General features: G+C 54.5%; 2 protein-coding genes across 8 annotated transcripts in view; one reads left to right on the top strand and one right to left on the bottom strand.

The window, feature by feature from the left end:
• ABHD12 (abhydrolase domain containing 12, lysophospholipase) overlaps nt 1-3507 on the bottom strand; it is a 49900-nt gene extending 46393 nt beyond the window's left edge. Inside the window, exon 1 of the mRNA XM_075707605.1 lies at nt 3288-3507. Coding sequence (XP_075563720.1) covers nt 3288-3369 — 82 coding nt within the window. The 5' untranslated portion in view covers nt 3370-3507. The remainder of the gene's footprint in view (nt 1-3287) is intronic.
• Nucleotides 3508-9283: 5776 nt separating this feature from the next.
• Nucleotides 9284-20253, top strand: part of PPP2R5D (protein phosphatase 2 regulatory subunit B'delta) — a 30778-nt gene continuing 19808 nt past the window's right edge. The window contains exons 1-5 of one of the 7 annotated variants that reach the window (XM_075708569.1): nt 9284-9340; nt 10273-10356; nt 17125-17317; nt 18120-18319; nt 18683-18793. In XM_075708569.1, the coding sequence (XP_075564684.1) occupies nt 9314-9340; nt 10273-10356; nt 17125-17317; nt 18120-18319; nt 18683-18793 (615 nt within the window). In that variant the 5' untranslated portion in view covers nt 9284-9313. Of the gene's footprint in view, nt 9341-10105; nt 10107-10272; nt 10357-17109; nt 17318-18119; nt 18320-18682; nt 18794-20253 lie in introns of all 7 variants that reach the window. The other 6 variants (XM_075708568.1, XM_075708562.1, XM_075708564.1 and 3 more) reach the window with 6 other exon arrangements.

Here is a 20253-nt window from a genome sequence, read left to right as displayed (position 1 = left end):
CTGATACAGGGACGCAGAGAGGCAAAACTAGCAGTAGCCCTGACTGTTAGAGTCAGCAGTGAGGACAGGAATGAAGCACTGAGATGACACAGATAATCATAGCCTTGGTCCCTGAACAGTCAGAGATCATCACCTTCCATATTTTGTCTTCCAAAACTTTCTCTGAAGCAGAAGGCAGCCATATCAAAGTTTCAGATGTGATTGCCCCCTCTCCATCTGCTCTGTAGCCGCCTGGGGAGGTTATGATACATACACCCCTTTGGAAAGCACGTCCTCATCTGCTGATCTCTACAGATGCAGACAGGCAAGGCTAACTTGCTACAGAGCTTCCCTAGCATTCTGCACTGGAAACAAGCAGCGGCAAATAAAAAACAAATAAAGCATCCCCTCCAGTGTCAGCAATAGCTGGTGACTGCGCTGTCTGTTGGGAGCAAGACAGCAATGGACTGCAGAAAGCAGCCATGCTCATGTGTTCTGTCTCCCACTGCTGCTGCCGGGTTGATCTATTGGGGTACCTTCTGTGTTCCTGTAAAGTGAAAAAGCAAAGCAATTCCTAGAAAATGGCTCTTTGGGCAAGTGATCTCAGCTGTCTTGCACCCATTTCTTCTGAGTTGCTGCCGACTGGTCCTGTACCTGATGGAACATGGGGATTCAAGAGAAATACATGAATGAATTAATCCCAGAAGCAAAGACAAGACAGTGGACCAAAACGGATGAAGCAATTATTAAAATACAAGCCTCAACTATCTCAGCAGTTACAGATAGCTAGCAGAAAGTAGTGTAATGTGCTGATACGTGCTTTGTCACGTCTCTGGAAGCTTCTCCTAATATTTAAGAGCTTTTAAGAGATTTTTGTCTCGACCAGATCATAATTGCTACAATTTTCAGCCAGGCTTTTGGGGACACTGGTTGTTCTCTTGCATGATTGAACAGTAAAGGAGAGTGTTCTTGTCCCTCTGATTTTATTTCCTACATCTCTTTGGGAAGACTGAATGCTGGAATTGGGGATTGTTAGTCACGTGTTAGGAGCTTTGCCTGGTCACAACATGTCATGAGTGCTGCTCACTCCAAAAGCAGGCTCTGCAGAGGCTGTATGGGGCTCCTTGGGAGTGACAGTGCAGTCCTGTCAAGAGGGAATTGCAAGCTGCCCAGCAGGCTTTGTTACAAGGGGAATGGACTCAGGCATCATAAATGCTCTGAAATGCCTCCAGGTGAAGTTTATTACTGAGAAGTATGACTAAGGAAAATCACTTGAAAGTCTGTCTTTGTGGCATGAGTCTTAATACCGGTTCGCTTTTTCTCTGTGCTAGAAAGAAGACAAGCAAGTATTTTGTTGTGGTGACCTTAAGCGATTCTCAGCATTTCTAAAGGCTTCTCTTCCTTAACTATGTACAGTATAAACAGGTGCTTGTTTGGTCTCTCCCATCATATCAGATTTCTAAGATTCAGAAATCACCACATCATTTTTTTTTTTTTTTTTTTTTTTTTTTAGTGTAATGTCCTCTGTGCTGCTAGTACATAATTTCTAAAATATGAAGAGGTTCTCCCATTTGGGATCAGTACTTGCCCTTCTTACCTATTAAAAGAGATGAGCGCTGCATCAGAAATTTGCCCACTCACAGAAATCAATGCACAGCATCCATTCTGAATTCCAAATTAACCCCAAATGCTGTGGTTGAATTCTGGTGTACTTGATGGGAGTTTGTTGAGGCAAGGGTCCACTACAAACCATACTTCTGCTGCTGTTATAGGCAAACCAGGGTGAAATTCTTCTATCTGCGGTCACCCAGTACTTCATCTGAACAATGCAAAACAGCTTAGGGAATGTGCTGCCACAGGATTTCTTAGCAGTCAGTAACTCCATGTGGTTCTACAAAGAGAGCTTGTACAGGAAGAACAGGAAAATCCAGTCAGAGTAAAGGTTGGGAAAGAATTTGAGATTTCTTAGCTCAAGGCATGAACAAAGACTATGGTAGAGCAATAGTAGAAACTATCCCTGTGGGCAAGGACACATTCCGTAGGGTTTCTGTATGTCTGGAATGATCTGGAAGATGTCTGGAGACATGCCATGGGGCAAGGACACAGCCTGCTGGACTGCATCGATGGCAATCTCCTCCCCATCCTGCATTCTCTAGAGGCAGCCGCACCTGAACTCACCTGCCTGATCTGGAGATGAGGAAGACCAATGGAAAGCAAAGGACAGCAAGTGAGCACAGATCCTAAGTAACATTACCAAGAAAAGGGATGAAAGCTCTGTTTGGCTGTGGATAAGCTCAACCAAGACTCCCCAAAGGACAGAATCCAGAGCAGGAGACACTGAAGGAACCCCAAAAGGCCAGGAGAAAGTACTGGTTAGGAAACCACTGGGAGATAAGTCTCTGGATACCACAAAGATATTCAAAGCAGCAGAGAAATCAGAAAAGGCCAGAGCCACCTCCTTTAAGGAGGTGCTTGAAAGGGGAGCAAAAGCCAAGGAGAGGTGACTCAGGGCAGAGCAGAAGGAGACTGCACCCTGCAGAGGAAGGCAGCAGTAGCTCTGGAAATGCAGAAGAGTCCTGCTAGGAGGACAGCTACACACAGCTTTCTGTTCCTCAAACTGCTCCTCTCTGACAGGACAAAGAGGGAAACCTGATGCTACAAGCTTTCCGTAGCCACTAATAACGGCACAAATTGTATAGCTCAAGTTGGTGGCACGTGTTTGTGCTTGATGGGCAGCACAGGGCTCTCTGTTGGGACGAGCACTCCTCCAGCTGCTGCCTTTGCAGCACAGCACCATAAGTTTCTTCCTTCTGCTTACCCAGCTGTCCCCAAGTTGCACCACGTAGAGGAAATTATGGAGAGCTCGCATGGAGGGGACTGTGGAGCCATCTTTCCATGCTGACTTCCTGAAGGCAGGAAAATCCAGGTTGCTAAGGGCAGAGCCAACTTTGGAAAGGTCTGTTGCACAATGCTCCTAACGACTCAGAGAAGTGTCGCTTGCTGATGTTCCCAAGTCAGCACACCCCCTGCCTGCTACCTGCTAGTTTTCCTGGTCAACAGTAGACACAGAGCTGACTGAAGCCAGCGGAGCTGGACAGAGGTTCAGTGTGTGCTAGTGCTCCAGTCTGCTCTGCACGGGCTGAGCCAAGCCTTTCCAGCAAAGCTAGAGTACTTCCACCACTCTCCTGATCCATCCTTGGCTGTAGCTAAGCCAGTTTCTGAAAGGCCCGTATTGAAATGAGTAGTGCTTTTTAGATTACAGAGTTGTCAGTTAAGAAGTAAAGCATCTGGGGAGCATTTCTACTCACCTGCCTGCCTGGGCAATTCTTCACCAGTGTGTCTGAAGGTGTCCAAAAGGCGTCTCTCCACAGTTTTCTCCATGCTGACCATCTTGCATGCCAGTGACAGTGGTCAGTGACAGATGGTCATGAGGTGCAGGGATGTCATTCAACCCCCTTTTTTCTCCCCTCAGTTTTCCATGACCCTTCTCCAGATGCTGCAGATCTGGTGACTTCATCTCCAGGAATTCAAGAGTCTGTGGAGAATCATAGAATCATAGAGTGGTTTGGGTTGGCAAGGACCTTAAAGATCATCTAGTCCACCCTCTCTGCCGTGGGCAGGGATATCTTTCACTCAATCCGGTTGCTCTAAGCCTTGTCCAAACTGACTTTGAACACTTCCAATGATGGGGCATCCACAGCTTCTCTGGCAAACCTGCTCCAGGGGCCACTACTCTTTCTCCTCTTCATTAATGACCTGGATGATGGGTCAGAGTGCACACACAGTGAGTTTGCAGATGATTGAAAACTGGGAGGAGTGGCTGATAGACCAGAGGGTTGTGCTGCTGCTCAGAGGTGACTGGCCAGGCTGGCAAAATGAGCCTCATGAAGTTCAATAAAGGGATGTGCAAAGTCCTGCATGTTGGGAGGGTAAACCCCAGGCACCAACACCAAACCCTGGGCTGGAGGTATGACAACCGGCCAGCCATGGCCTCGAAAGTTTCTGGCCTTTGCTGCCTTCAGGAATAGCAGACCCCTGAGGCCAGAGGGAGTGCCTGGGGTGAGGAAGAGTTCCCCTTGGGAAGGGAGAGCCGGTTTGAAGAACATTTAAACAAATGGGACAGACACAAGTTCCTGGGAGCAGATGGGATTCCCCTGGAGTGCCGAAGGAGCTGGCTGAAGCCCTTTCGAGACCACTCTCCATCACCTGTGTAATTATGGTCACGGTGATTGGGAGAGGTTCCTGGGGACTGGCAGAAAGCAAGTGTCACTGCTCTCTTCAAGGAGGGCAAGCAGGAAGACACAGGGAACTACAGGCTGTCCAGCCTCACCTTGATCCCTGGGAAGGTGATGGAGCAAGTAATCCTGGAAACCATTTCCAGACACATGGAGGACAAAGTGGCCATCAGGAGTAGTAGATCAGCATGGCTTTATGAAGGGGAGATAATGCTGAAGCTACCTGATACAGTACATGCCAGAGGCTGACTGAACAGCTGGAAAGCAACTTGGCAGAGAAGGCCCTGGAGGTCTCCTGGTGGACACCAAGTTGGACATGAGGCAGCAGTGCACCCTTGGGGCAACAAAGCACAAGAGCCTCCTAGGCTGCATTAGGGGGACTGTTGCCAGTGGGTGGAGGGAGGTGATCCTTCTCCTATCCTCAGCCCTGGTGAGGCCACCCCCAGAGCACCATGTCCAGTTCTGGGCCACCCAATACAAGAGACACATGGACATACTGGAGCAAATGCTGTGAAGGGCCGCAAAGATGACAAGGGGACTGCAGAAATGGTCCTGGAGACTGGGGGTGGCTCTGCTCACGATGGGAACCTCCAGATTCCTGGGGTCTGGCAGCTCCTGTGGTCACAGAGAAGCTTTGAATGGAGGGATGTCCCCAGCTGGGGAGGCTGCTTTGTGGGCTGGAGGGTGATGCCTCCATGGATTGGGGGAGGTCCCTTGCAGGGGTTCTCCATGATGGGAGCTCTGCCAGGGAAGAGGGAGGCAAGAGAGGGTTCAAGGCTTTTATTAGCAGCCCCCTGAAGTCGATGGGACCCCAAAACTGCACGTGGGTGCCGAGTGCTTGGCAGTGTAGGTGCCCAAGGGCAGGTGCCCTGGGGGCAGGAACCGAGAGACCCAGTGGGTCCGGAGCAGGTTGGCGGCTGAGAGGCACTGGTGGACTGGGCACAGCGGGCACAAGATCACTGCCTGGGGGGACACGGGGGTCGAGGTGGGGCCTGGGGGAAGCCCATCCCTGGGAGACCCCTGCACACTCCCACCCCAGCATCCTGTCCCCTGGTGCCCCAGCTGCCCCTAATGCTCCTCCATGCCCCCTAGCTCCTCTACTACCCCCACAGCCCCTGCAGTGCCCTCCAGCTCTCCCCTGATGACCCCCAGCTGCCCTCCAGCACCCTCCTCATGGTCCTCAAAGCTCCCCATGCCCTCTCATGGCCCTAGCTCCCCTTTAATGCTTCCTAGGTGCCCCCCAAAGCTGCCCCCCATTCCCCTGACTCTCATCTTTCACTCTCCCACCCCCCAATGCCCTCAATGCCCCTCCAGTATCCCCCCACCTCCCCTCAGCCCCCCACCTTGCAGGCCTGGGGCTGCCTTCGGGGGAAGATGGGGAGCTGCTGGGTCTGGCAGAGGAGGCGGTGCAGGTTGGTGGCATCGAAGGGCGTGCAGCCCAGGATCAGGGCGAAGAGGATGACCCCAGTGCTCCAGGTGTCTGCCAGGAAGGGGCTGTAGGGCTCTGCCTGCAGGATCTCGGGACGGGTGTAAGCGTAGGACCCTCAGAAGCTCTGGCTCAGCGCTGCCTTGGTGGGCTGCCCGGCATGCAGGGAGGCCCCGAGGGACTCCCCACTGGCATCCTGCAGGGCCACCCTCCTGGAAAAGCTGGAGATGGAGATCTTCACGTCGTCCTCACTGTCCGGGAGAAGGTTTTCCACCTTCAAGTCCCTGCGGGGGAGACGCAGCATGTGCTGGGGGCAGGCAGGGGCAGATGGCAGCTTGGGGAGGGGGGAGGTCGGGGCCAAGGAGGGAGCTGTGGGCAGATGAGGAGCCGGGGGCTCCTCTGGGAGGAGGAGGGCTTGGACTGGGAGCAGTGGGGCAGGTGGCTGTGTGGAGGGAGGGTAGGTAAGGGTGCGGTGCAGCAGGCAGAGAGGTATGGGGGCAAAGAGGGGCGTCCAGGAGGCCCTTCATTGCCTGGGGGCTGGGCTGGGGGAAACAATCCTCCAGACAGCATGGCTGGGGCCCTGCAGAGACCTCGCTGCCTTGGGGAGCTCTGTCCCCAGCTGCCAGAGCGGGGCCCCCACACCCCCATGCTCACCCACCGATGGATGATGGCCCTGCTGTGCTGGTAGCCCAGAGCAAGGAGCAGCTGGGAGAACCAGAGCCCTGCCCGGCCCTGCGAGCAGGGCCCTTGGCCTCTGCACCGGCTCCAGGATGCTCCCCGAGGGGGCCAGCTCCATGAGGAGGTACAAGCCCGTCCTCATCTCCATGCCTTGGTACAGCGTGATGAGGTGCTTGTGGCATAAGCCCTTCAAGACCTGTGGGCAGCAGGGGCTTGACATGGGACAGGCCTGCCCCCCTCTGGCCCCCCTTTGCCTTGCACCCCCTGCACCCCCACCGCTTTTGCCCACCAATGCTCCCCTAACCCCTGGCAGCTCCCCACAGAGTGCCCACCACGGCTGCCATCCTCCTGGAGCTCCCACCACCAATAGCTCCCTGCCCCTCTGAATCCCTGCCCATTGCCCCCCGGTGCCCCCAATGCACCCCTACCCCACGGACTCCCCCAACCACTCCCTGCCCCTTCGATCCCTCCAACACCCCTGTCCTGTTGAGCCTCCCAGTAGCACCGCTGCCCATGAAGGTCCCCAAAGTGTCCTCCCCCTGCGCCCCTCATGCCCCAGGGACCCTCCGATGCCCCCCCCCCCCGCCCTTGCCCTGCAGCATTTCATGATGCTTGGAGGGCCCCCCTGCCGCTGCCAATGCCCCCTGCTCGCCCTGCCTGCATCTGATGGGGCAGGAGTGTCCTGAGGCCTTCAGCACCTTCCTTTTGGAGATGGCCTTGATGGCCACCTTGTGCCACAGTGGGGGGGCTGCACCCTCATACACCTCCCAGTAGGCACCATGTGCCAGCACTGGCCCCAGCTAGAAGCCCATCTTCCACAGCACCAGGACGGTCTTGGGGTCGGGGGGTGCCTCCTCCATGCCTGTGGGCTGCACAGCTCGGGGGGGGGGTCAAGCAAGGCTGCAGGTGCTGGACCCCTGAGGTGTCCTGGGCTGAGAGGCCAGGCAGGTGGCAGCAAAGGGCTTTCTGGGGAAACCTCTTCAGAGCTCTTCAGCAAGCTTAGAAAACTACAGTTTTGCTCTTTGCAACACTCCCTGCTCTGGGCAAGCACATCCTTCAGGACCAAGACTAGGCTGGAAATCGAGACTGGCATGGGGCAGCTCTCGCTGCTCATGTGCTTGCACTGGGCATGCAGGGCTCCTGCTGGAAAAGGCAGCTGCCGAGCGGCTGAGGCAGCAGGATGCAACTCCTCTGCTGGCAGGTTCAGGAATATTAGGCCCAAGCACCAGCTGCTTGGCACTGGGAAGAATTCAGGGGCCAAATAGCAGCTTGGTGAAGCAGAGCTCCTCCAGGACCAGTCACCAGAGGAACTGCAAGGAAAGCCAATCCAGAACTCAATGTGACAACTTATGAGAGGGAATGACAATAGCCACAAACTCTTCAAGCAAGTGGCTTTTACCTGCTTGCACTGGTGCACTTCCCCGCTCACAAGCACCCAGATGGTTGTGCCGATTTTCTGGCCAGGATCACTCGTGCATGACATGGGAGAGGGACACCACCAACCAGGGGCCTTGCATTGCTCCTGGGGAACCTCTTGAGTGCTGATGGCCATCAAGCCAATGATGATGATAAGCATGCTGACAATAAGCTGTTGGACTGATCTTTTATAATAGCCTCAGGGAAATTTTTTCCCTACATGTGCCATGCCAGGTTTGTTCACCTGATGACTTCAAAAAGATTTTGTTCCTGCTGAAGCGCCTCTGACACAGCCCAGTGTCCGCCTTCACTCCCCACAGATGCGCCACATCCCATCTGAGAGTGCACCCTGAGAGTGGCTGTGTACAGCTGAGGACCCAGTACGGGTTTCCCAGTAACAAGCCCACAGTGCACACCACAACGCAGGCTGTAGGCAAAAGCTTCACCTGCTTGAAGTCAGAGTGATCCTTACCGCCGGCCTGGCTAAAGCAAATGGGAGCTCTTCACCTCTTACAATGGGCCAGAAGCCACCATCGTAAGCACGTTGAGAATAAGCTTTTGGACTGACCTTAGACCCTCTAGGCGTCACGAGCCCTAACAGGGTGGCCCTTTGCCAGCAGGTCCTGCTCAGTTCAGGTCCATGAACTTGAGGGCAGCTTGCTGCCCGCTGGTTGCTTTTCCCCCCATGTTGAACGTCAGCTTGAAGACAATGCCTGCGGGCTGTTGGAGGCTGTCCTCCTACTGCGAGGCTGCAGGGCCATCTGCCAACGAGTTGTCCCATGCGAGCAGGGAAGCGTCCTGGGCCCCACATCCCAGGAACAGCCTTCTCCATTATCAGCAGGGGCACTGCTCTGGCTGTGCTGGGCCTTGCAGCGCTTCCACACCCACATTTCCATCCACCCTTGGATCCATCCAGCCAGCAGCTTGCACTGGCGCCGCTGTCTCCACCAACAGCCCCCCCAAAGCCACGCCTCGGAGCGCCAACAAGCGCCTGCCCCGCAAGGGGGGGGGCGCAGCCCCTGGGGCCAGGGAAATTTGGGGCTCTCCCTCGCCAAGCGACGCAGGGGAGCGCTGAGCAGAAGCCCCCCCCCCCCCCCCCGCCGCTTTCACCCCCGCCCTCCGGGAGGCAAGCACACGCAGCGGGGACCCGGCAGCCGCGGGCAGCTGCTCGGCGTCTCCCCGCCGCGGCGGGGCGGGGCGGGGCGGGGCGCCTGCCGGTGCCGGGGCTCCCGCGGAGATCCGCCCCTGCTCGCACGGCCCTAGCGCCGCTTCCCTGCGGGGGGACGCACGGGCACCGCCGAGCCAGACCCCGGCCCCGCCGCCGACCGGCGCTGGCCCGGAAGAGCCGCTCGCCCGCAGCCCCGCCCCGCCCCGCCCCCCAGGGGCGTGCCCGGCGCCCGTGCGCGGTTTCGCCAATGAGAAAAATCTGCTGGCCTGCGTCAGCGCCGCGCGGCGGCGGCGGAGGCTGTTGCTAGGCAGGCCGGCGCGGCTGGCCCAATGGGAGCAGGGCGCTGCGGCCGGGCCCGGGCGCAGGCGGCGGCGGCGGCGGGCGCGGAGCGGCTGGGGCCCGGCGCTCACCATGCCCTACAAGCTGAAGAAGGAGAAGGTGCGGCGGGCGGCGGCGGCGCCGGGGTGCCCCCGCGCGGCCCGGGCGCGGCCCGGTCGACCGGCCCGCCCTCCCCGCCGCGGCCTTCCCTCGGCGCGGCCCTCGGGCGGGGGCGCGCGCGCGGGGCTGCGGCCGGCAGGGGGCGGGGGCGCGCGCCCGGGGCGGGCGGGGCGGGTGGTGCAGGAGGGCGGCGGGGGCGCGCGCCGGGCGGGGGGAGGGGCGGCCGCCGGTGCCGGTGCCCCCGCGCGAGCCCGGCGGGGGAGCGGGGGCTGCGCCCCGCCCCGCCCCGCGCGCTCGGGAGGCGGCAGGAGGCGGCGGGGGCTGCGGGGCACGGCCGCCCCCCCCCCCCCCCCCCCGCCATGCCCCCCGTGGGGGAGGTACGGCCCCACCCGTGTCCCGGCCCCGCCGCGGGGCGGCCGCCGGGGCCCCGCTGCCCGCTCCGCCCGCGGCCCGGCGCTGCCCGCGGGCGGGGTGGGGTGGGGTGGGGGCCCGCATCCGCCTCTGCCGCCGCCCGGTGCGGGCGGGGCGGGCCGTGCCCCGTGCCCGCCGGGGCTGTGGGTGCGCTGCGCCTCGGAGCTCCGGTGGGCAGCGGCGGGGCCGTACCCCGGGGAAGGGCTGGCCCGGGCTGGGTGGGCGCGGGGGCCCCGTCGCCCGGAGGTGCCCGGCCGGGGTCAGCTGCGGTGAGACGGACGGGAGGTGCCGGCGCCGCTCCTGCTTGGGCCCGGGCCCCTGCCGCGGGCGTCCGCTGCCGGCGGGGTGGCTCAGGGTGCCCTTCTCGGGGGAACAGGGCCGGGAGTTGCCGCCCGAAGCAGGGCTTGCTGCAGGGGCGGCGGTGGGGTGGCTCTGTGGCGGTGCACGGCTGAGCTCTGCAAAGAGATGCTGACGTTCTGCACAAGGGGAAATTTTCCCTGAGCATGCTTTCATCGTTTCAGGAATCGCCGAAGCCTACCAAAAGCACCACAAAGCCTGGCAGCGGCGGTAGCGGAAAGGATGGCGGGACAGAGAATTCGGAAGAGGTAAGGCTTTCACCTTGGATACAGCAGTGTGCAGTGTGCGTGTGCAATTCGTCTTTGAGGAGGAATAACGCCTTTCATTCTAGCTACTTCAGGCTGCTCTGCCAGATAACGTATGTCACCGGGATCTTAAGGAATCAGAGAAGACGGTAGCAAAGGCTAAAGTTAAGATGAAGTTGGTTCCCCTGGAAAGTTGGCCCAAAGGGAATGATGACTATGGAAGAGGCAGGATGAGTCTCATACCCTACAGCCCTGCAAAAAAAGATTTGGCACGAAGCTGACGGCGAGCGCTGCTCGCAGAGATGGGCAGAGCGTGGTAAAGTTGGCTGCAGAGAGGGAAGAGCTGTGGTTATCAAGAAGGAGGAAGCCTGACAGGCAGGAGTGGCTTCCTTGCTCCTGTCAGAGCAAAGCACACTAAACTCTGTTGTCACCTTGTGTCAAGAGTGGGAGAGTCGTGAGAAGCAATAGAAAAGGGAGTGTGTTCTTCTGAGGCGTTTTCTGGGGGAGTGAGATTAGGAAGTAATGGATAGAACACCTGAAAGAATAGGGGTAAACTGCTAGAGATTAAATGGTTCTCCTTTGGTATAACAGCCTTGCTGCTGAGCACAACATTACTCACAAGAAGGCACAGTCTGTATTCCCAGCCGTGCAGAGCCTCTTTCACTCTCAATTTTGATGTTGCCAAGCTAGATGTTAGAATGGCCTCAGCAGAACGTGATAATATGATAAGCTGTGTGTGGAATTAGCAAAAATTTGGGTAAACTGGAACTTCTCTGGTAGACTTTGAGTTTGTCCAGCACTCAGACAGTGTGGTTGTGGATTTTGAGACTTGGCTCAGAAGAGTGTTGTACGCGTGTCCAAGGAAGCATGCATATGCGTGTGGTTTATTTTTTTTTAATACTGCAATTTGGCAAACAAGCTGTGCCACTTCTATGTCCGTAGAAGCCTGTGTGCTCGAGTCTTGCCTGGAACACGTTGCACTTGTAATTTGGAGGACTAGGGATAGGAGACATGTAAGGCTAATGAAGACTAGGAAGAAATCTGTAGTTCAGTGGGATGGTCATAGTCAAAATAAGGTTATTTTAGAGTCTCCTTCAAAGCATAGATCTGTTTTGCAGAGCCTCAGAAAATATCCCTACTACTAGCCACTCGCTTTCAGGGTCCAAGCCATGCTCATGCCTAACCTGCCACGTGGCCAGCAAGGAATCAGAAGCTGAGTTTGTTTGCCTTGGAGCAGGTAGCAGTTTTGTAGATCCTCTTTTTATATCCCATCTTGGTGTTGGCCTCTGCCCATTTTATTTTGTGTATACAGCTGAAAACAGCTTGCTGGGAGAGCTGTCTGCCGACTCTAAGGAAGTGAGAGAACTCCTGCCTTGGCATCATGGGGCCAGGCTTACCTTTTATTTATTTGGCACTCTTTGTCTGCTGAGTTCACAGCTCTGGGAAGAGGAAGGAAAGCCTGGGTCTTGCAATGCAAGGGTGACAGATAGCCATCGAAGCAGAGCATTCTGATGTCCCCATCCAAATCAGCGGTGGGCTGTAGCGCTGCTCTCCTGGTTACAAGTGGTGCAGTAAGAAAGGAAGAATAGTGCAGGCTACAAGCTTCCTTCTGTGACCTGAAACTGCACGTAATGCCTGGTTGTACCTGGGTGCAGAAGAAACTTAGGAGTGATGCGTCTAACCTTCCCTCCCACAAAACATACCCAGCCACTTCCTCATACTCCAAACAAAATCCAGCCCTTCTTTAAGATGGAAGGCTGGGTCTCCTTTGATCATAGGAACAGAGAGCAGAGCAGAAAGGAGACACGTCTGCAGTGTGCACTGCCACAGGTCTCTTCTCCCTTTCCCTGCTGAGTTTGCAGTGAAGTTTGTTCTCTCTTGGTGCTTTCCTGTCTCCGGACTGCTCTGCTGCAGAATGGAAGAGAGCTCTTTGCTTGATAAGAAGAAATGTATACCAGTTTGAATGCGATTTTCCTGCTCTTCAGGAAGCACAGAAAGGTATTTTGACTTTCACATTGGGGGACCGTGAAGAATTAGGTAATGTGTGCTGGGAGCGAGACTCCTTCCTTGTGTCAGAAGCAGGAGGTGGTTTGACTCGTGAGGTACCAGGAGTGGTATTGCCTGGTGGGGTTGATGGGCTGAGCCTAGCCTGGATGCCTCTGCTGCCCTTGTGAGAGTTTTGTGCCCTGTAAATTCCTCCATGGAGTTACGGTTGGTTGGTTGCATTTTCTAGGGTGAAAGTTGTGTGCACCAAAGAGAATTTTCTTTTTTCTTCATGCCTCTAGATGCTTAATGGGCTTGCAGCAGGAGAGCAGCGTTTGGGCAGCCCTCTTCCAGTATGCGCTTTCCTCTCTCACACCGTGCTCCAAAGAGCAGGGGAGGACTCAGCCCTAATTTATCCTGGTACCAGAAAGTTGTGACTTGTTTTGCAGGGAAGTTGTCTGGCTGGTGGAATGAGTAAAGCTTGTTGAAGAGCAGCTCTGGTTTGACAGATCTGAGCAAGTGCAGCGGACGAGGACCTCCTATGGGGATCTCTGTGGAGGGAGATGAAGAGGGTAGGAGTCAGTCCAGAAAGCCTTAAGCATAGTGCTTTGTTCTCTGCAGCGAAGGAGCTTTTAGTGGAGCTGATCTGGAAGGGCAGATACGTTCAAAAGCAGATGCATCCCCACAAGGGAAGACAAGTGTTTGAGTTCCCTTGTATGTACAGGGGTAGTGCAGTGCTCTTTTAGATGCCCATCTTAGGGTGAAGCTATCTGAGATGAAGAGCCAGCAGAGCTTGGCCAGCCCCTGGCTTTGCAGGGGCAGCTTGCTCAGGAAGAGACAGGAGCAATGGAGGAAAACATGAGAGCAGGGAGTGGGAAATAAAAGGGTTGTTTACTTCATTCCCTCTGGAACATGATGCAGATATGAATGGAGAGAATTTCTGCCTGGCTGTTTAAGGAGAAAAAAGAAATCATGTCAGAGACCAAGGCAGCGTTGAATGAGAGGATGAGAAAGAGTTACTCTTCCTGGCCAGAAAGACTGGGAGAGGCAGCTGGGTGGGGAAGAGAGTTAATGACCTGGAAGTGGGAGCAGGGATTAGCAGCAGCAGTAAAGAGGAGAGGAGTTGCGCTGCAGCCTCAAGGGCAGCTTGGAGCCTTGCTGATGAGATTTGCAGCTCTGGGAGAGGGTGCTCTTTTTCACTGAGCTGCTGTATTACGTGTTTTGCAGATATCTCCATGGGGCTTGTTACTGCAGTACCTGGAGTTCATTATTCAGAGACAGGCGTTACAGTGTGTTGATGTTGCTTCTGAGACAGAGAGCTTGATTTAAATAGGGAAGCTGTGTAACAGCAGACAAAGAGAGCAGGTACTGACTTGAGGGATGGGAAGGGAAGAGTCATCTGAGGAGGAGGAGGAGCTGAGAGCAGATCTGGGCTGAGAAGCTTAGCAAGCGGGAGATGCTCAAGGGACCAGTGAGGCAGAAGGGCTTTCTGACTGGCGATGCACCCAGCTGCGGTAGGAGTGCCTGCAGAGGTGAGGTCATGCATGGGTAGGAGAGCGGAGGAGAAGCTGGCACAGCTCGGGGTCCCTGGGAGCCCGGGGTGAAGAGAAATGGCACAGAGCAAGCCCAGGGCCTGGGGCTCGTTGACTTGTGCAGGCAAGTTCCTAGCAAGGAGGAGAGGTGGTGGGAACCAGGGGGGAGGCAGCGCTATGAAGCCAGGGAGCCTGTGCTTGGGGAAGTTCGAACGTGGTTGCAATTGGGGCTGGCCTGTCCTGTTGGCACGAGGAGCCGCTCCACCGCAGCGGGAAAGGTGGGGCTGCTGCACCACGCTTGGGCAAACAGCTTTGTGCTGTTCTCCGGTCACTTCAGCATGTGCAGCGTAGCAGCCGCTGGCAAATAGTGTCTCCCAAGCAGCTGGCTTTGCCGTGGTGGTGTGAGCCCTGCTTGTCAGGAAGGAGCTGAGCCTGGTCAGATAGATGTGTGCCTGCAGCCATATAGTGGTCAGCTGGCGTTGATGTCGAGGAAACAGTCTGTGAGGTTGATACCTGTGCCTTAAGAGAGAAGCTTTCAGTTTTAGCAGTCTGCTGCGTTTTCAGGGATGGAAACTTCAGAGAAGAAAGTGTTAGGAAACTTAAAACAAGTCTCTTCTGGTTCATGCGGCCAAGGTGGGAGATGGTGAAGGCAGAAGGACAGCAGGCCTGCTACAGAAACCACCTCCTGAAAGCAAGTATACAGCTTGATGCCAGGAAGTCCATATAGAAGCAATCCATCCTAAAACCCTCTGAGTACTGCAGCATAAGAGTATATCTGACCTCCCCCATCATCGGATTTTCTCTAGCAAACTCAGTTGTGTGATTTTTGCGTGTGTATATCTGTTCCTTAAATAACTAGCAGCTAAACCTGAAGCTGTGTTTTGTCTCTCTTCATGCCAGCTATTGAAGACTGTAGAAGCTGGTGGCAAGGACTTTTCCAGACCCCTGATGAAGGCGGTGTGGCCGCAGCCTGTTACCATGTGGTACACACACCATGCTCAGAATATTTGCCTGTGGTATTTCTGGGTGGGTGGGGAGTGCATAGGCATGTCCCGTCAGCTAGGAGGACCCACGTGTCCTGCTTCCCTCAGTGTTACCTGTGAGGCTGCTGATGCATCTTTCGTTTCTCTCTGGACCATCTTTTCTCCATGGTGGCTCAGCATTCAGATTTTGCCCTTCTTCCCTGTGGAAGGAGAGTGATGCAGAGTAGAGGACTGACCTTCCCAAAAGTGTCTCGACAACATCTGAGTGGCTCAAGCTGCCCTGATACCCAAATATTTGGGGTGAGGAATGAACTTCTCACTCTTGGAAGGTTGCTAGAAGGATTCAGCCTGACTTAACTGAGAAGAGACCACAGTTCAGGATAAGTTGCCTCCAGTTTGTAGTCTGGGTCTGCGTTGTCTGGCAGACACAGCTGTTTTCATCACAAGCTCATCTTGCTCCCTCCTCTCATCATGGGACAATGCTGCTCCATGAAAGGAATCAGATCGAATCTAAACTGAAGAGAGTTCAAATCTTGTCTCCCCCGACCTTGGCTTGGAGCTGAGCTTGAAACAGAACCACTCAAGATTTCCCTCAAGCAGAGCCAGACCAGAACCAAAATATTTCTGATTTCTGGTTCAAAGTAATGGCTTGACGAAACAATTGGTGTTTCATGCTGGGCACTATTTTTCGCAGGGAATCTTTGAACTTGCTCTGCATATCCTAATCTGTAGAGCAGTGTGTCCTTGTAGGCAGCTTTCCCTATTCCTACTTTGCTACCTCTCCCACATGCTGCGGGTGCAGTAACTCTTGCTCTTGCACTTTGGTGCTGTGCTGCATCTCTTTGGAAACTGTCAGGACTCAGTGCAGGGTAAGGACTGTGCAGGGTAAGCTGCAGCTCAGCTGCTCCTCACAGGAAGAGACTGGCAGATTCTCATTTGGAGGAGAGCTCTGGTGAGCTTCTGCACTGCTGGTGCTTTCCCTCAAAATCCTGGTGGTCAGTGTTCTGGGGAGGTGTGCATTTGTACCGCTATGCTGTATGTGGCAGCTGGGAGTTTATGGGGGAAGAAGGAGGTGACATCCAAGGATTTCACCTACCTCTGCTCCCCATCCATTGCACTATCCCTGTTGTGTCCTAAACAGATTCATCCTGCAGCTTTTTGGCTTCATGTGCCAGCAGGAAGGAGGTGGCAGAGCTGAGGAAGGGAGCATTGCTGGGCTCACGCAGCAGAGCCAGAGTAGGCTGAGTGCTGTCTCCAGCTGAGCCCTCTGCTATAGGCTTGCTGGCAGGATGTTGCTCTCTTCCATATTAAGTTGTCCATGAGTTGGGTCAGTGTGGTGCTAAAGGGTCAGTTATTGAGCCATTATGGCCCAAGTGGAACTTGAACCAGCAAGGTCAGAACAGAGCTGAGCTGAGCAAACACTGGCTTGAGTTTCTGGTCACCTGCTAAAAATAAGAAAGTGCCTCTGTAAGTGCTGTTTAACAAGCATAAAGCGGAGAGGATGTCTGCTGGAGGAAAGTACAGGCAAAGAGTTTGTGTGGCTAAACGGGGTGATGTGGAAAAAGCAAATTGACAGGAGAAGTCCAGACAGCAGTTAGGCTGAGACAAGGCGGAAATGGAGGGAGCAGCCAAGACAGGTTGGGAAAGCCCAGAGCCTGGGACCTAAGGTTTGGGTATGGCCTTTATGGTTCGTAGAGTAGCATCTCCTGGTCTATGGATGCAGCAATGATTTCAGTGGTCTTCACCATTGCCTTTCCAGGGCCGTCATGTCTGCTCTGTACTACACGCTGCTTTGCTTTTTCCTAGGTGGTTCCCTGCACAAGGATAAGGAAGCAACTTGCTGGTTTTCAAAACTTGTTTGCTCTGTGTTGTACAGAGCACTGTAATTGGAGGCAGCAGCACACTGAGATTTCTGTTTGGACCACGGAAAGTTCTTATTTCTGCTTTTTTGTGTCAACAAACTCCTGTAACTTGTTGCAAGACATGGCTTTGCTTTCCATATGTGCCAAGAGGCTCTGGTGTCTTTTTGGTACTTTGCAGATACGAGTAAAACTGATGTTCATTTTGCAGATATGCTGCAAATGCAACCAACGGGTCTAGAGCCTTGTAGGAGTGGGTGAGATGTACTGAATTGCAAGTGCAACAGTGAAAAACGCGCCCCGTTTCTTCAATCCAAGAAGATGCTGATGGTATCTGATTGCTTGTGAGGCTTGTAGGTAAAAGCTTACCAGTTGTTTTACTCTCTTCTCCCTCATCAGGCCCAGCAGCCTCAGCAGCAGCCGCAGCAGCAGCAGCAGCAGACAACTTCAAATAAGCGGCCTAGTAACAGCACTCCCCCACCAACCCAGCTGAACAAGATTAAGTACTCAGGGGGACCCCAGATTGTGAAGAAGGAGCGCCGGCACAGCTCTTCTCGCTTCAATCTGAGCAAAAACCGGGAACTGCAAAAGCTCCCAGCCCTTAAAGGTAAAGAAGCTGGAAGAGGACCAGGCCTCCTCCTCCTTCTTGTGTTTCTATTGCAAATTATGGTAGTGCTATAGAACTTGGCCACGTTAGAGCAATTACCCAGCATTAGCAGTTAGTCTACATAATGGTGCAATTAAACATGACTTAAGTGCGGACAAGGAGAAAGCATTTTCAGCAGTCACTCAGCCAGACCCGTTGCTGACATTGCTCACAGAAACAGGCAGCCCTTTTAGGAAGGGCAACTGCCTTGCAGCTCAGCAGCCATTCTGCAAGCAAGAGATAGGTTTGCCTGATTTGCCATAGCAGTGCATAGTTTCCAGTGGCAACATATCAAAAAGAGAATGCTGTTAATATAGGGCCTCTGCCACCTTGGCCCCTCTCTTCTGGGCTGCTCTCTGAGAGGAGGATTAGCCTACAGCGTGCTCTGCCCAGCTCCCTTTGTGACTGTGGGGTGCAGGGCATGGGTCTCACTGGTCTGTGATGGGAGCTAGTTAAATGAGTTCCTTTTCCAGTGTACCTTGTACTGGGAAGGGATGAAGGCTTATCAGATCAGAAACTGCTATCGTGTTTGAAATTGCCTTATGAGATAGTTGCTCCAGAGGCCTTGCAATCCCTTTGCCTCCACTGTCCCATCTTCACAGCAGGGATAACACTGCCTCTCCTGCTTCCCCCACCAGCTCAAGGGGGACTGTGATGGGGGAAGGGGAATGCAGGACAGGGAGCAAACCACACTGATACCTGGGCAGACCAGGAAGATGTTCTGCCTGTCTCCAAGGACAGATGTCCCTGCTTTCTCTGACAGATGCTCCACCACACGAACGAGAAGAGCTTTTCATCCAGAAGCTGCGGCAGTGCTGCGTGCTTTTTGACTTCATCTCTGACCCCCTCAGTGACCTGAAGTTCAAAGAGGTGAAGCGAGCAGGTCTCAACGAGATGGTGGAATACATCACACACAACCGTGATGTTGTCACTGAGGCCATCTATCCTGAAGCTGTTATCATGGTAGGACATGGGGCCAGCACATGCTTGTGTGCCAAAGAAATAGGGGCTGTTCAGTAAGTGTCAGGGGGAGGAGGGGATAGGGATTTGTCAGAGAGGAGTGTGACCCTAGTCCTACCCTTTCCTTATTACCTGCCCACCCTCAGAAAGAGAAGGGGGCGGTGGTGGTGACAGTGCCTGGTGTTGGGAGAGGTGGAATGTGGAGTTCATGTGCAGACTGTAACCCTACAGCCCCTAGGGAGGGATCTGTTTGTGGGCACAGCTACGGCAAATCACAATGTGTTGCTCTGCAGTGGAGGATTTGCTATGGGGAGGACCATCATGAGGTGCAGGTATGTTATTCATACACCTTTTCACTCACCTCAGTTTTCAGTGAACCTCTTCCGGACGCTCCCACCATCATCCAATCCCACAGGTGCGGAGTTTGACCCTGAGGAAGATGAGCCTACATTAGAGGCTGCCTGGCCACACCTTCAGGTGAGGAGGAGCGGGGGATATAGATCTGGTGAATTTATCTCCAGGAATTTGAGAGTCCATGTAGTGCTGGAGCCTGCCAGCCCTGCTGCTGGCTGCTTCCCCAGCCTGCGAGGGTTGCTGATGTGGGGATGTGATGTGTGATGATGAGAGGCCAGGTCTGCCACCCATGGGTCAGAGGTGGCTTGCAGGCAATGCAGGCAGCAGGGGTGTCCTGGAAACAGGCTGATGACTGTGTGCAACATTCACCTGCAGATGGCTGTAGTCCCACGTGGCCCTGAGGTAGGCTGGGAGTGAACACTTTACTGGGAGTGAGGGAGTTGTGCCGTATTGTCTATGTAAGAACCAACTGCCAGCAGTGTTAATGTCCGTCCCGAAGGCTTGAGACCCCTCATCCTGTGGGCTTCAATAGCATTGGAGACAGCACCCCTGTCTGCTTCAGTGCTCCTCTCCTTGCCCGGCTCCCTGGGACGCACATGGAGGAAGAGGACTGCTTGGTGCCACAGCAAAGCCTGTGCTGGCACCTGCTAACATGTCTACTGCATGCTGGGTGTAATTCAGTTGTTAACTGGGAGCAAACGTTTGACCAGAAAAGATAGGGAACTGGAGGGGAGGAAGAGGTGAAGGGAGCCAAGGATCTTTTCATTAGGCTGTGTGCCCTGGGAAACAGACTTTAAGGCAAACTAGGTGAAAAGGCTTATGAAAGCAACAGTGAGCATGGTTTAGCAGAGCTCAGCAGTGGAAGTCAGGAGGTAAGCTTTTGGGGGTCTCCCCGGGCACTTGCACAGGGGCGTGTTGTCAAGCAGACAAAGGCAGAACAAGAGCCAGGCACTGCAGAATGAAGCAGAAAATACAGAGAGGAAATGAGGTGCAGTTCTGCAGCAGTGGTTAATCACTTCTTAGTGCTGCAGTTGACATAGGGATGTGAGCATTGATAGAAATGGCGTGTTCTCAGCACCAGAGTGCTATGAATGCTAGGACGCATTTGTTTCTCAGAGTTAAGTCAGCAGCAGCCAGCATGGATTTGTGGCAAGTGCGTGCTGAGTTTTTTGGTCATCACCTCAGTTTTTTTCTGTGCTGCTGTCCTTGGCAGCTGGGCCCTACCTGTGGATGGGCGGCCCCATAGCTCCTTCAACTCCAGAGTCAGACCTTTGGGATTCAATGCTTTTGGTTGGCCTAGTGGCCCCTCAGAAGTGCTAGGCAGGGTCAGCCCTGGAATGGACTCGTCCCTCTAGAAGGACAGCAGGACCAGAAGTTGCTGTTTCAGCACTGACAGTCATGTTAAAGCAAGCTGCCCTTTGCTGTCCAAGTGGGACACAGCACGTGGCTCGCATGGCTTAGTGGGGCCAAGCCAATCTGGAGTAAGGCCACAGGATGCAGAGGACACATGTTTTCCTGGGGTTTGTTTCATTTCTCTGCTTTTCTGTTCTTCCTTGGTGTGTCTCAAGGGGTTCCAATGAAGC

The sequence above is a fragment of the Pelecanus crispus genome, chromosome 3, assembly GCF_030463565.1.
Source record: "Pelecanus crispus isolate bPelCri1 chromosome 3, bPelCri1.pri, whole genome shotgun sequence".
Taxonomy (NCBI): Eukaryota; Metazoa; Chordata; class Aves; order Pelecaniformes; family Pelecanidae; genus Pelecanus; species Pelecanus crispus.
The sequence above is the reverse complement of the archived record's forward strand: the minus strand, read 5'-3'. Positions and strand labels throughout refer to the sequence as shown.